Raw genomic sequence first — 15,482 nt, 5'->3', positions numbered from 1 at the left:
GCCGTCCGCGTTGTCTTTGCTTAAAGTCCCTAATAACTTAAGAGGGATTACCTTAGTTAGAGGACCTGTATGGGGGATTCGCTCTCTTACCTTGATAATCTCTTGTATTAAGATAATCACTTCCCATGTATACTGACATTACAACAAAACAAAATCACGAAATAGTGTTTAAAAATCTAACTTTGATCCACCACTTTCGCGCAACTCTCAATCCTTCGCGTCACCTAACCTCAACTCCACTAGAAAAAAAAAGAGTACCTGCACGGTTTCAGAGTCGTTTCACAAGCTGGGAATGTTTTTAAACAAACTAAAACTTTGTCACAAACAAAGACAGAGAAAACTCCACGTAGATTTTTGTACCACAAGCTAGAGCAGGAGAAAGCTGTCTTTTATCGGTAGAGCAATGATCTTAAACATTTTGGGTGCGAGCCGTTTCTGGCACATTGCCAAAGTTCTTGCCCCCCCTCCCCCCCCCCCCCCCCCCTACCTGGGTAGTTGATTCCTATAAGAAAATTACTTGGTCTTTCATTTGGAGAGGTAAAATGAAATGTATCAGCCGCGAGAGGTTATGTGCTCCAGTTTCTAAAGGTGGTTTAAATATTGTTGATTTCTCTGTAAAATGTACTTCCCTTCGCTTATCTAATTTCCTTAGTCTTAGAGATCCCTTTGGCTCTGAAAAGTGGCATTTCTTAGCTCGTTACTTTCTAGGGCGTCGTTTATTTTAGTATGATAATAGGTTTAATTTTTAGTCTAATAATATTCCGTCTAGTTCGATGCCATCTAATTATTATTGGTTATGTTTAGATAAACTTATTTACTTGTTTAACACCTATAAGCACTTACCTGATGATCTATCCTGTAAGAATATTTATCTTCTTCTTCTCAGTATGCCAAGAGATGCGCCGAGGTGTGCTGGTTTCTGGGATGCTGCTGCTGATCCGTCCCATTAACCGGTGGGCCTCGGTTTGGCGGAAGCCTCGCCTAAAGCTAAATGAAAACAAAAAGAATTATTTATTATGGCTTATTCTACACCGCGCTGTACGCGTGCGATATTCCCTTAAATCTTGGGGTTATATCGATAATGATAAGTGTGCAGTTTGTGGCAGGATCAAGAATATTGAGCATTGTTTCCTTGCTTGTCCTAGAGTAGTCAAAGTGTGGGATTACTTTTCCGCCCACCTGTCTCGTTTTTTAAATTCTCCCTTCGTTGTATCTGCCCCCCCCCCCCCCCCCTGTGTTTTACCCTCTCTCCGATTCTCAACCCTCACCCTTTCGAACTTTCTAATTGTAACTATTTTATACCGGATTTGGACATCTCAAAAATCTAGCTACCTTCCACAATTCAACCTTAAGTTCTCAACAAACAATTGATTTAATTAAGCATGACGTTAGGTCTCGTATTCGATGTGCGAAAGCTGACTCTGTTAGGAATTTTTGGTCTTTGCAGTCTGTTTTTTGTTCTGTTCCGCGCGGTCTACTAACGATTTGTAAAAAATCTCGGCAACGAGAGAGTAACTCAGATAGGAGACAAAGAAAGATGTATGAAAGAACAGAGTTTTTTTTTTAAACTACTTTATGTTAGTTGCATTTATTTCACCAGTTAAGTTCTCCAAAATTGTTTTTGCGGTGTGAAATTTCGTGCGAAGTTTGAAGTTTTACTACAAAAACAATTTCTGTCAGTCGTTGCTTTTAAAATCACTTGAAATTAAACCGCTTTTCTACCGTAAATTGAATAGCAGAAAGCGAGGAAATTCGTTAAGTGTATTCTCACAACTTCAAACCACTCAATTGAATTTACTTACAGTGACTTTCCTTGCCATTTTAAAGTGAACAGAGATACATGCGTTGACTAATCGTCGATGGACGTGTGAAAAAGGCAAAAGATTGACGATTACCTCCAACTTTTAGGAGCGAAATTTAAGCTGCTGCGAAGAAAAAATCCGGCCCGTTGGCCGTATCGTAAAAAGTTGGACCGGTCACGTGCGTATGATTAGCCAATCAAATTCGAGGATTTAGGAATCCGGCCCGCTCAGATGCTTGAGAAAAAAAATAAATAATAAAACGTTTCGACGAAATATGCATATGGAACGCCATACCTGCCTTATGATATTTATTTACATTATTTATGGTGGTTTTTCATTATATGCGGTGGTTACATCATTATACGCGGTGACTTATTATTCTAGGTTTCTATATTTTGGGGGCGTTTTTAATAATACGATTATTCTACTCGCGCTTGTTGGATATGATATGATTATAGCCAACTCATATCCAACGCACGCTCTTAGAATAAAAACTCTTGAATTGCACTATCCCGAGTGATCCAGTTTTTTACTGAATATCCCACTTGTCAGTTGTATTTTCATAGTACACACACTTGCCTAAAAACCGTATGTATACCGAGAAAATACAAGTGAAAAGTGAGATCTTTTATGGTCTACCACTCGATTGCGTTGAATAATTACTACGTGGGCCCTCTCCCGGGGTCAGTAATCGAATCCTTCCATTTCATTCTATCCCGCACATTAGCGCTTTTAATTAAAGTTTAAGTAAACCAAGCGCAATTCAACGTCCGATGTAAAGCATCATTTACATATGATATTGATCACTTTGGTTTGCATTTTCGTCATCAAATCTCTACAGGAATAAAACATGTAAACCTCCCCTTAGATCCAAAATCAAATCTAAAATCTCTTTATTTCGCTTACCATCTTTTACTATAAGCTAGTTAGCTACGTCACGGTACTGCAGACTATAACTCACGTCTCACTGTGTGCTAGCCAAAGAAGGCTTGTTTAGCGAATATATGTGAAAGTAATTCAATGTTCGAAGCAGCGGCCCCTCCATTAATGCTGTTTATCTGTAATTTAAAACCTGACTTACGGACAATCCGGACTAATGATAAAATCGGTCAGACATGCGTTAATTATTCTCTTCTCTTGATTGATGAATAAATTGACGACTCTACTAATTCTCATTCTAATTCCTGACGAGCACCTATTAAGCAGCCAGTTGCATTACGGCCATTTCCCCAGGGTGCCTTCTTAATATTGGGTTCGACTGTAGTCTCAAAGTAAGAGACAAAGATAAAATGAATAACAAAAAATAAAAACAGAGAATCGAATTTAAAAAAAATTCAAAGCTGAAGTGAAAAGTTCATTCGGAACTTGATCAACCGGGCACATACAAGAGGAAAGAAGGCTCGGGGTTAAAATTATTTTAAGCCGCACTATTTTGTCGCGTTGCATTAAGTATTAAGGTGGTATATTAAAACAACTTAACTTGCACCGAACACGGTGGGTGTCATACATCTGAGATGTATGACGCCCATCGTGTACGGAGGAATATGTCACGAAATGGTTAAAACGTTAAAGTTTAAATAGTAATACTAGACTGAGAGTAGTCTTTCTTTTGGGCTAAAATTGTTGCGGAAGCACACGCAGAAACTGAGCGAGAGAGCGCGATATTCCAAGGGCGAACCCGCGAGTCGCGAGTGCAGGGCAGACGCCATTCCCGACTCCCGCTCTACTCGCACTTCGAGAAAAGCTCGTAGTCGTGCTCGTTCACTCAGTTTTTGCGTTCTTTCCCGCGAAATTTAGAGCAAAAGAAAGACTGCTCGCAGTGTATTGCCAAGGGTGATTGTCCAACAGGTTCTGTCGCACACTTATAATTATAATTGTTGCGCTTTGTAATAATCTCGTAACACTTTTAATGGCAATATTTGACGCGTTTTTTAATTAGTACACTCTGAAAAGAAAATTCTAGGTACTGTTGGTTTTCTGGTAACTAGAAACCACTCTTCTTGGTTTAGAAACTTTCCTCGATAATTTAACACGCTCTTTAAAGTGCCTATAAAGTGAAATTTTTTTTTGCGTTTATCTGTCGCTTGTTATGTCTGCTTTTCGAAACTGCGTAAAGCGAACAGATAATGTTACAGAGAGAAAAATCAGAAGTAGACATACCAAGCTACAGAAAAACGCTAATACTTTTTACCTCATAGGCACTTTAAGGTCTAATAATAGTTGCCCAGTTTGCTAAAAGACACACATTAATTATTGATAACCGCCCAGCGTAGATATAGTGTCTGTCACCCAGTTAAAATGCACTTTACTAAAAATAATTTTACCATTTGCCGGGCGTACTTTCAGAAGCTGGTACACCTTGAGCACGGAATGGAAATAATTCGCGGTTTCTTCTTGCTTTTTTTCTTACTACTGCTCAAGATTAACACTTCAAACAGTCACTGTACAAGTGGCGCGTGCGAGAAAGTTTCCCTCTCTCTTAATACCAACGTGAAAAAGAATTTTTCTCTTGTTGGTTATGTTTTTCAGAAGCTGAGCTCACTTCGGAACTGGAAACAATGTTTCAACGTCTGTTTGAAGAATTGTCAGTGTCTCTCGTTCAACTTTAACGAGGTCAACACAACTGAAAACTGTGAGCTGAACGATGCCAGCACTGAAGTGGAACCAGAAGCACTGAGAGAAAAGGAAGGGGTGAACTATTACGAACTTGTCAGGAATTACTACGATGTGAAGGTAAGAAAGTTTTTGTCATGCAGCAGAACTGGTATGCGATGAAAAGGAGAATTCCCTTAGCGGTCCGAATTTTGCATTGCAGACCATAAGGATGGATCATTGCTCACGAATTAATTGCACAAAATAAACAGTTTGTTTCTGTTGTTGTTAAGCAGAATTTCTTCTTTCCTTCATGTTTTGCGGACAATTTCAGTTAAATGTCTTACCAAAGCGACGTGAGAAAAGTAAATAACTGGTTACTTTTCGCGCGCGCGTTTGTCAAGCTAGATTGGATCAGCCGATTAAAAAGCTAAAAAACCGTTATCGTGAACATTTTATTGAACTAGTTCTTTAGGTCGGTATTGGAGAATATTGGCCTCGTTCAATTTCTTGCAGAGTAATAGACCTTGTCGGCCGCTTGGTCAATAAACCTGTGGGGAAAAAAAAAAATCTCGACCAATATTTCTTCAATATGGATATCTACATATTTCTCGGAATTTTGGGACTAGATAAATGTAATATGCATTGAGTAATAAATACTTAATTACTCGGCTGTAATTACGGAAAATTTACCTGGCGTCAGAGATTCAACACCTGTCAGACAGCCTAACTTGCTACAGAAACACCAGTGTTGAACTAATACATTGTCCACACCGCCCCGGAGGATTTGAAAACGGAGGTTCCACTCTGAAAACGCATCATATAAGTTTTCTCTTCCACACTTCACCGGAGGAGTTTATAAACGCGATCATTTTGGATTTGTTTTCGAGGAAAACTTGGTCACGAGTCTCATGATTATCGTGACGTCATCGTTTGCGAAAATCTCCCTTTTCAAAATGTTTTCCGTCCGTTTTAAATTCATTGAACTTCTTTCAACCTTTATGTTTGGAGGACAATTTCAGTTAAATGCCTCACAAAAGGGACGTGAGAAACGTAAACAAATGCTTACCTTCGGCGCGAACGTTTACGAAGAATAAATCTTTTGTAATATGGGTTAGCAATTTTCCACTCATGCTTTTATTTTGGCTCGCTGACGTTCGTAAAAAGTTTATTTTTACGGTCGAGCTTTGCTCTTTTCGGGGTGAAATAAGCAAGCCCATCTCGACAAGAAAATATAAAACTCCAAACAAACTCAAAATTACAATTTTGAAACAAGTTAGTAAAAACCTTCTTCCTGACAAAGTTTGAAGAAATGGAATTTTTCTATCCTGCATAGGTATAGGTGACCGTTAGAGCAAGATGCTCTCAATAACAGCGCAACGAAAATATAGTGACTGTGGCCCAGTTAAAATATTTCACGTACTTTCTAATTAGTACTTCTGCCGCCCTTTCAAAAAGAAGCTAAGAGTTGTCATCAATATTTACTATCTACGACAATTTAACTTATTTTCAGTTGCACAGTCCGAGGCAGAGAAATTAATTATTGATCGCTACCCGAATAAAGATATAGTACGTATGTGGATATCGCCCAGGCAAAATGCTTTTTATTAAACCAAACTATTAACATTTTGAGAGAGATTATGACGGGTGAAGTTCTCGAACCTGTTGCAAATTGGCACGGAAGAGTCAATTCAAAACAATAGCGATTTCCTAATTCCTCGACCTTGCTATTTATTTTACTGTACTCCTTGCCCCACACCGAGGGGGACATGTGAGTTTGCGGTGAAAATTTGTTAAAGCTGTTAAAAATATGAGAGCAGAATGTGAGTACAGAAGTAATAAAAAAATGTTTATTTTTTTTGTCTGCAAATAATCATCCCGACCGCTGTTCACGAAACACCTGCTACAAGCTGGACTGAAATAGAAATTTGAATTCGAGACGTTTTAAAAGATTGGCAACTCATGCACAAAACTTAAGTTTCCTAATGGATTTTTAAAATATGCAAGGCTGATACCGAGAGCCCGAGGGTAAAAATGTTCCCGAATCGTTCCTAAAATTAGTTGTTGGCCAAAGTTAATAATTTTGTAGGTTTTTTGGTCATCTCTTCTTGTATTAAGTAACATCATTGTCGTCCGGGGTAGTTTCTTCAATAACTTTTGTATTCCCTTAATTTGTTTATGTACTTTGTTTAAATTGCTTATGAAGGAAAACACATTTCTCGACATAACTTAAAATCATCACGTTATATTGGAAATACCCAAATCAAAAGTTTGAAAAGCCTACGATAAAAATTGTTGATCTTACAAGGGCGCAAAGTTGAAGTATTTTTTCTTCAACAAAGGTCAAAAAACTGGATCCCATCGATCTCGACGATTTTTCCATGCAAACGTTCCACTCGAATGGCTTGTACTGCCTGGGGGCGCTTTTGAAATGACCTCCTTAGCCCAGGTCAGAATTGTTTCCGGAAAGTAGCAAATCAAGCTGTATTGAAAGTAACTATAGCATGAACTACTAGGAATATTTCAGCTTCCCCTGGATGGGATGCGAGTCCACTGCAGGGTTACCCCCTAGCATTAAGTTCGCCGGTAGCGATTTATACACCTGGGTAGAGAGAGGCACTGAGAGAGTAAAGTGTCTTGCCCAAAAACACAACACAATGTTCCCGGCCAGGGCTGTAACCAGGAACGCTCGATTCGAAGACGAGCGCACTAACCGTGAGGCTACCGTGCCTCCCACGAGCGGCAAAAATAAAAACTAATAATTACTGTCTTCTTTTCTAGGTCGGTGTTGCTCAGCAGACCTGCTCTGGCTCAACCTGCCATAACAAGTGCTGTAAATCTACCCCCTGTCAAAACGGTGGTACGTGCAGTGAAATATGCGATGTCAACGAAAGAAGATACCTATGCTCATGTCCTCCGGGATTCACGGGGCACAAGTGTCAAATCCCACCACGGCGATCATGCAAAGACATCCTGATGATCGACAGAGTCAATGTTAGTGGCGTGTACAACATTTCAGACCAACACAACAAATCATTCCCAGTCTACTGCGGCTTTGGTCCCGAGCCTGGTACCGCATGGACTCTGATCCAGTCTCACTCACTGAACAACAACGATGATTTCAAAAGAAAAGCGTTCTACCTACACGACATGCCGAGAAACCAAAATGTCCCTGAGTGGAACAACTACCGCCTGTCGATGTCCCGTATGGAGTCTATCCAAGATGTTTCAACTCACTGGCGGGCCACTTGCAATTTTTCCACGGATGGCGTTGACTATCGAGATTACATACGCGTGTCATTGAAAAACCTGAATCTGCTTCAAGAACCGACAGAGAGTGGGTTCTGTCTACTGACCGAGTTTGTCAATGTCCGTGGACACGAATGCTTCAACTGCACCGTCTTGATTTTTCACAGCTCGGCGTTTTCTCTCCATATGGACAGCTACGAAGGTCCCTCTTCTGGTTGTGATTTCGGTGGCGGAATACCTAACGAAGATAACTTCGGTTATTACCTCACGCAGAACCCGGCTTTTCGCTGTACCTCCTCGCCGAGTTCCACAACTCAGTACTGGCTCGGGAGCTTTTAGTTGCGTCTAAGCAAAGTCACGATCAAAGGCAAAGTAGATGGATAGTAGATACCTAAAGTGTCCTGTTTTAGTATGTGATAGTTGTGTAACCGAGCGAACTAGACCAAGCAGTGTAAGATGTTTGAGTGTCTCAAAGAAAAAGGTTAGGACATAACCTGCAGGTGAACGTTGATTTCAGTTTGTTGGACAAACAAACAAAATCACGTTGTTAGTCATTTTAAATTTGTTCAGAAAACGACTTAACTTTTAATTTACGAAACTTTTTCACAAGATAAGTATTCTTTTCATTTCATTTCGCTTTTAAAGTCAAATCCTTGTTAAAAAACCGGTGAGTTATTTAGAGCTTCCTACATTTGACATGAACATTTATCTGACTACTTTGAAAACTGAATTTTTCCAATGAGGTCAGCAAAGATATCCCTAATGTTCTCTCACCTCGGGGTCCAGAAAGAAGTGACAGTGCGAGGGACGCCCGTGCCGTCCCGCTCGACCAATCTCCTGCACCTAGCTTTCAAAACTGTGTGGTAAGTTGTGATGGATTATAGCTCGTACATCTGACTCATCGAGACCAAATGCCACAGTCGCCACCACGATACGTAGCTGACCAGTCATGAAACGTTTCTGACTGACTGACTCACAGACTGACTGACTGACTGACTAACTGACTGACTGACTGACTGACTGACTAACTGACTCACTGGCGGACTGACTGACTGACTGACTGACTGACTGACTGACTGACTCACTGACTGACTCACTGACTGACTCACTGACTGACTCACTGACTGACTCACTGACTCACCGGCTGACTCACTGACTCACTGGCTGCTGACTGATTGACTAATCGATTGTCTATTTTCTAATAAGTGATTAATTTCCCAACATAAGCATAATGTAGATATATTATTAATCAGCGGAATTAACTCCTAACTTGTACATACCTTCTGTAATCTTCTATATAGGGGATTATTACACGACGGTGCAAAGATTTGAATTTCATTTTCCAGTGGTAAACGAAAAATGTTTACAAAGGAGCACAGCAAGTGAGTAAAACATCGTTTTTAGCGCGAGAAAAAAAAAATTCATGTCTTCAAGCCACCGTGTAATTTCCTTCTGTTAAATAAACACACTGACTTTTTGCATAAACAACCGTGAAAATGCAAGAAATGACGTCATCAACATCCTCACTATTGAGGATATGGAAAATACGCCACTCGGGTCCCGGATGTGGTTTTGCATGAATTTTTTGAGTGGAGCAAAACACTCATGTCTATATAACAAAAATAAATAGAAAGCGTATCCACTGACATTCATTTTAGAAACAACTATTGCCTAGCTTTGTATATATCGTAATCACCTCCAGCAGTTTCTTGCGGAGACAAAGAAAACGTCTGCGTTTCTTTCTCACCCCAAGACTCAAGAGCGGTTATTTATGTCTCGGTGATGGCACGTTGAGAGTTAACGCAAAACTCGATTTACTTATTATCATGATTGATTTTTAATCAACAAGGCTCAGTTGTTAAAAGGGCGGGTCACGCTATCTACCCGACAAACCACTATCCAGCGGATAGGTGCGTTGACAAAACAAACTACGTTGTCTATTAGATTGCGGTTTATTCGGTGGATAGCGTTATCCACCCTCTCGACATTTTGGCCAGAAGTGTTTTAAATTGATCTATAAACGTTTTTATACAACTCTCTATATGATTCTGAAAAGAGAATTTCTGTTAAGGTTTTTGGAAGGCGTTTTTTTTTTTTTCAATTTTTAACTAAGATAGGTTTATTTAAAGACTCGTTGAGAAACGAACATTTGCTTTCAATTCACATGTTTATCAATATTTTTTTTAAATTATCGTTTGACTCTTTCGGGTTGAAGTGAAAAATACTGCTTTAAAATCGTCAAGAAATGATGAAAATCGCTTTTTTCTAACCAGGTGCAATGAATGACATTTTCCGCTTCAATCTCGGGCCCAAGATTTTGAAAATAAACAAAACCAAAGAAAAAAAACTTTAAGTTAGTAAAGTTGCTGAATTTCTCTTGTACTTTAATTTACGTTCTTCTGCCCTGGTTTGTTTTTAGCTTTTATAAAGATTCTTTAATTGTGAAGTTTAAATCATTCCAACTTGACTTGATGACCAAGGCTGATTTTTGACTTGATATTAGAAAAGATTTCGTCCACCATGTTACAGATTTAAGCACTATTCCTTCAGTGCTAGCTAATGTAAATGGTTTTGAGTAGCATTTTAGACGAAATTATGGATTTTTGACTTACAAAATCAGAGAATGTTTTAAACTTCGCGTTTGTAATGTGAGCTTGCACAGTTAGCGTAACACACTCTTCAGATCATTAAAGCGAGTTGAAATGTAACCAGTTTCCGCCACCTTTCTTTATCCTTATTACATTGGTCCCAGAGCTCACTCGGGCACAATTTGATGTTTTCCTGGGTACATAGCACTGAGGGGATGAAGTTTTCCAAAAGGCAAACGAAATGTATCTACACAGGGACGTATTCATTCAGGGAAATCCTGATTTTTCGAATCTTGAAGGGACGCGAATAGGGGTACAGGTTTTATCATAATCTTTTGAAATTGGGTAGTTCGAGAAATCGGGGGAAAAATTACAGTGTTCGACAGTTTCAGTTATCGGGATGCTCAAACAATCGAGGGTTTGAGAACTTGTGATTCTACTGTATATCACTTCCCACTTCACTTCCCGTGTTCCTTTTAAAAGTATTCGTTCAGTGGAAACATTATCGAACAGGCCATCAATGGCCAAGACAATTAAATCTCCCAACTCCACACTGAAGGACGTACTTTCTGCTTCATCCAAACTGCAATAAAAAAAATTACACTATTTTAATGCTGATGTTTTCCTGAATGACAAAACCGTGAAATATTCACAATTATTTGCAAAACACTGGTAAGAATCTTAACTTCGGTATCACAATAATGCTAGTTCAAAATGTTATTAAAACTGGCATTGGAAAGCAAAGAGGACTGTCTGGGTTAACATGTAATTCTCTGACAGTCGTCATACCTAGATAATTCATTAGACGACATAGTTCTTTCAATGTGGCAGTGTAGCAGGTAAAAGAACTTTCTGAGTCTACGATGTTCCACTTCTCAGGTGCGTCAGCCAATCACATCTCTTCTTTGGGTCGAAAAACGTGCGGTAAGAAAATCGGGGATCCAGCTTAAATTAGTCATTCAAATTGTACATGTGAAGATCTGTGAAGGGACGAAACCGTTGGCAAATTAATTTTTTGAACGATAAAACACCAAGAACTTTATGTTTTTTGACGGCAGAACCAAGGCTAAAGCTGGACCTCTGTGTCTAGAATCACAAGAAGAACTATTGGTGGAAAAAGATACGGTCAGTAAGATATTATTTTAGTCTCTGTTCTGAGAGTCTGATTCTGAGAGAGTCGAATTTAGCGTGAAATTGAACAATTTCAGTCATGACTACATATGTTTTTGGCAATGTATACAAGTTAGTTTTCTTTGTTTATTTCAGTTCAGAGGAAGCGATTGAAGGAATAACTCAAAGCCACGACATACAAAACGCAATATCTTCCCAACAGGCCTTGCGAATTATTCATGGCGGCGAGATGTGAACGTTGCTCGATACAGGTATCTGACTGGTGTAGATTACCACTGACTAAGTTCAATGCAGTGTCATCTGTAATGAAGTTAAATAGGGAACTTTGCTTTATATAAACAATAGCCTCCATCTAGCTCGAAACTGCTCGAATATTTGACCGCGGACATTATTTGTTGCGCGCGAAGCAAACAGTTTTCCGAGAGCGCAGCTCGAGGAAAACTCTGAGCTTCGAGGAACATATAATAGGGAGCTTAAGCAAACCACGACGACGACAGCAACGACAATGTCACTAAACAAAAGGTTTAATGAGCAAAACAGTAGCTGTGCACGTGCGTTATAAATCTTTGCACATTTCTTTGCCGTCCTCTGCAAAATAACAACATGAAATGACCCAGCTTTGCGTCGTCAACGGAACGTGACAGCAGCACTGAAAATATTTGACATCCGGGGTTAAGTTAAAGCTCAGTTTTTCCTCTGAAAATGAAGCAAAAAACCCAGCAGTCGTTGTTTAGTACCTGGGACAAAGTGAAAAGAAAATAGAGATGGCACAAACGAAGGTCATAAAATGTTTTCTTTCAAAATATAATTAAAATTAGTTATTTTATCTCCAGTGAATATAAGCGTAATTTAATTACGCGTATATGCTTGGCTCGCACATGGAGGATTTTCGAGAACAAATAACTGTAATGTATTTTAAAAAAATAATAATAAAAGATTTCTCAGAAGTCTCAGGTGAAGCGGAAAAACATACAGGAACATTTCAAACTACTACTGGACAAATTCAAGGCGAAACGAAAACATCAGGCGAAACTGAGTGGAGTTGACATCGAAGATAGCGAGATGGATATTCTGATGGAAGTAATATCAGAAAAATGGGAGGAGGCAGAGGCCAGTGACCTTGGTTGCACTACTAAAGAAAAGGCTGATTCAGTCTTCGTAAGGAAAGTAAAGATTTTTCGACGTGTGTAGATCCCTCAGCAACAGAAATTCATCCTCGTCTATGATGTCCTCAAAGCATGTAACAGCTAGAAGGTCTCGGACTTCTCGAAAAGTTGCCATTATGCTCGTAAAATCCACGAACAAAGTCAAATTGGACCACTGAAAAAGAAAGCAAAACAGCCGTTGCTCGCCGCCGCTTCTACGAAAGCTTAATATTCTAATTTCGCGTCAAGAGGAGGCGGTCTCAACCCAACTCCCGCGCGGCCATCGCCGCCTCCACCTTACCGCCTCAAGTGTTTGCTTAAGGTCTCTAACTCTGGCACGGCAGCGATTCAAACGTCGTGCCTCTGTCGCGCCAAACAAAATTCATAAATTATATTAATATATTTTGGCGGGATTGCGCTCCCACGGAGAGTTAGGAGGAGAATTTTGCGAGGCATCAGTAAATTCTAAATTTGATTCGACTCTGGCACGACGTCTGAATCAGAGTTGTTTTTCTGCCGTGTCATACTCGAACCAAATTGCAATTGAGTTCGGCACGGCAGAAGCACGACGTCTGAACTGGACCATGTGTATACCGAGAAAATACTAGTGAAAAGTGAGATATTTTATGGTTTACCATTCGAATGCGTTGAATAATTACTATGTATCCACTCCGGGGGTCAGTAATCGAATCCTTCCACTTCATTCTATCCCGCACATCAGCGCTTTTAATTAAAGTTCAAGTTAACCAGGAGCAATTCCGCGTCCAATTTCAAGCATCATTTACATGTGATATCGATCACTTAGGTTTGCATTGTCGTCATCAATTAATTCTCTACCGGAAAAAAAAAACATGAAACCCTTCCTTAAGATCCAGAATCAAATCTAAAATCTCTTTATTTCGCTTACCATCTTTTATTACAAGCTAGTTAGCTACGTACTGCAGACTATAACTCACGTCGCGCTGTGTTCTAACCAAAGGCTTGTTTAGCGAAAGTGAAAGTAATTCAGCGTTCGAAGCAGCTGCCCCTCCATTAATGCTGTTTATCTGTAATTTAAAACGTGCCTTACGGACAATCTATTGCAAATGCGAATCGTTCTCTTTGTTTAAGTCAGTAAAATAAAATTATTTAACTACATTTTAGCTTTCGAGAATCTAATATAAGGTTCCTTTTCAATGATGCTTTGACCGAATATTCCACAGTAACATACAGTTCAATATAACACATACATATACACATACAAATCACATACCTACTGATATGAGGGTATACGTACTTCACAATAGCAAAAACTAAAAAGTTATAATCAACATACGAGTCTTTTAGTTTTAGCCATGAATTCTGCAATTATTTCCTTGAACCCACAACGATATCTCTCACTTTGAAATCCAAGAATAACAGGATTCATGGCTGAGTTGCAGTGTAACAGAAATAGAGATGTCTTGTGCAGCAAACCCTTGTTGGAGTGGTAAAACAAGAAATAAATTGCTCGAGGAGTGAAGCAAACGATGAAAGCTAATGTCACGATAAGCAGTAACCTGACTACCTTCCGCTTGCGCTGCAGCTCTTCGCTGACGCAAATTTTCTGACAGCCGAAGTAAAATCCTTTAATAATCTGGCAATAACAGAAGCATATCACTGCCAGGGCTAAAGCCACTCCGAACCCAAATACTGAAAAGTAGATGCGCCGGCCATTTTTTCCAAAGTCATGAAAGCAAGTTTTCTTCCGTTTGTCGAAGACAGTGAAGATGAAAAGTGGAATGATCAGAGCGACCGCGTAAATCGAAATGCCAAAGACCCAGTAGATAATGTTTTCCCTAGCTATACGCAGCTTGTTGTTCAATGGTTTCACAAGAGCATGGAATCGCTCGATAGCCAATAAGGCGAGTGTAGTGATGGAGACAGCGATGGTTACGCTCGGTACGTTTCCTCGAGCGAAAAACCAGCAAAACACGGAACCGAGAACCCCTCCAGGAAGCGGGAACACGAGGAAGAACGCGAAAGGAACGAAACAAATCAGCGAGATCAAATCTGCTACTGCCACAAATGCAAGAAGAATGTTCGTGGTCGAACGCAAATTGCGGTTTCTCCGCACTAATGTTATCACGAGCGAATTTCCGACGACGCCAACGAGACTCAGTATCATGTAACTGATCATCAAAGGGACATTTTCCATTGAGGCAGCCATTTCATCTCTTTCTTCAGAAGGGACTTCAGTTTGGTTAAATGTTAAAGATAGGTTTTGCAGCATAATTGCTTGGTACGGTTTAAACTTCTATCATAAGCTCGTTTTAAAATAACTTGTGCATCCCAGTTTGTGCTATTTTAAGCAACAGGTTTACAAGAAAAAATGTTTAGAGTCATATTTCACTCTTTTTAGATGGCTGCTGACGGTGGATCAGATTAACAATTAAATCGATCGAGCTTTTCAACATTCTATGTTCTAAAAATCGTTTCATTCTCACATGGACATCCTAATTGCATTGGCTGCCTTGAAGTGATAATTTCGGTTTAGTTTCATCTCCATCTTAAAATGCTTTTCCTGTCTCAGCAATCGATTAATTGACTGGTAATTTTTTAAGTTAAATATACAGACAAGTGCAACTGGGGGCATCAAAAGAACCGACCATAACGCACGCAGCAATTGCCCTTCTTTGTATTCAAACTCTCTTTGGTGCACCTTTTATAGGCCCCGTGCGTCTACACTACGCTGGAGGAATTTGAAAACGCAGCTTTATTTATCCGGTTAGGCCTACCGTCAACAGTAATCCGTCATCAAAGCGAAGTTTTCCGAAAACGCTCCTCAAACCGGATGGAATTGAAAACGCCGGCTTTTCGTTTTAGTGTTTATGGAAAACATTTTGAAAACAGAGCTTTTCGAAAACGACGTTCGAAATCGATAGTCATGGATTTTCCTGTCCGAGTTTTCCTCAAACGCAAAATCCAAAATGAGCGGTGATTGTTGCGTTTTCAAA

General features: G+C 39.6%; 2 protein-coding genes across 2 annotated transcripts; one reads left to right on the top strand and one right to left on the bottom strand.

Annotated features, from left to right (window-relative positions):
* The first annotated feature begins 4,124 nt into the window (after positions 1-4,124).
* LOC149115859 (uncharacterized) lies at positions 4,125-10,351 on the top strand. Its single transcript, XM_089285268.1, has 2 exons — positions 4,125-4,535; positions 7,176-10,351. The coding sequence occupies exons 1-2, from the start codon at positions 4,173-4,175 to the stop codon at positions 7,980-7,982; spliced, it is 1,170 nt and encodes a 389-aa protein (XP_089141394.1). The 5' UTR covers positions 4,125-4,172; the 3' UTR covers positions 7,983-10,351.
* A 3,020-nt stretch (positions 10,352-13,371) lies between these two features.
* On the bottom strand, positions 13,372-15,070 carry LOC110041499 (galanin receptor type 1-like). The gene has a single exon (XM_020746792.2). It carries the CDS (start codon positions 14,756-14,758, stop codon positions 13,814-13,816), a length of 945 nt encoding a protein of 314 aa, XP_020602451.2. The 5' UTR covers positions 14,759-15,070; the 3' UTR covers positions 13,372-13,813.
* Between the last annotated feature and the right edge of the window lie 412 nt (positions 15,071-15,482).

Source organism: Orbicella faveolata, unplaced genomic scaffold (assembly GCF_042242905.1).
Source record: "Orbicella faveolata isolate gen_17 unplaced genomic scaffold, um_ofav_v1 contig_13, whole genome shotgun sequence".
Classification (NCBI taxonomy): domain Eukaryota; kingdom Metazoa; phylum Cnidaria; class Anthozoa; order Scleractinia; family Merulinidae; genus Orbicella; species Orbicella faveolata.
The sequence above is the reverse complement of the archived record's forward strand: the minus strand, read 5'-3'. Positions and strand labels throughout refer to the sequence as shown.

Excerpts from the sequence above, each read along its gene's own strand:
- LOC149115859 (XM_089285268.1), top strand. The coding sequence starts at position 4,173 with ATGGAAATAATTCGCGGTTTCTTCTTGCTTTTTTTCTTACTACTGCTC. Across the intron at positions 4,536-7,175 it reads GGAATTACTACGATGTGAAG|GTCGGTGTTGCTCAGCAGAC; the intron begins GTAAGAAAGTTT and ends CTTCTTTTCTAG.
- LOC110041499 (XM_020746792.2), bottom strand. The coding sequence starts at position 14,758 with ATGCTGCAAAACCTATCTTTAACATTTAACCAAACTGAAGTCCCTTCT.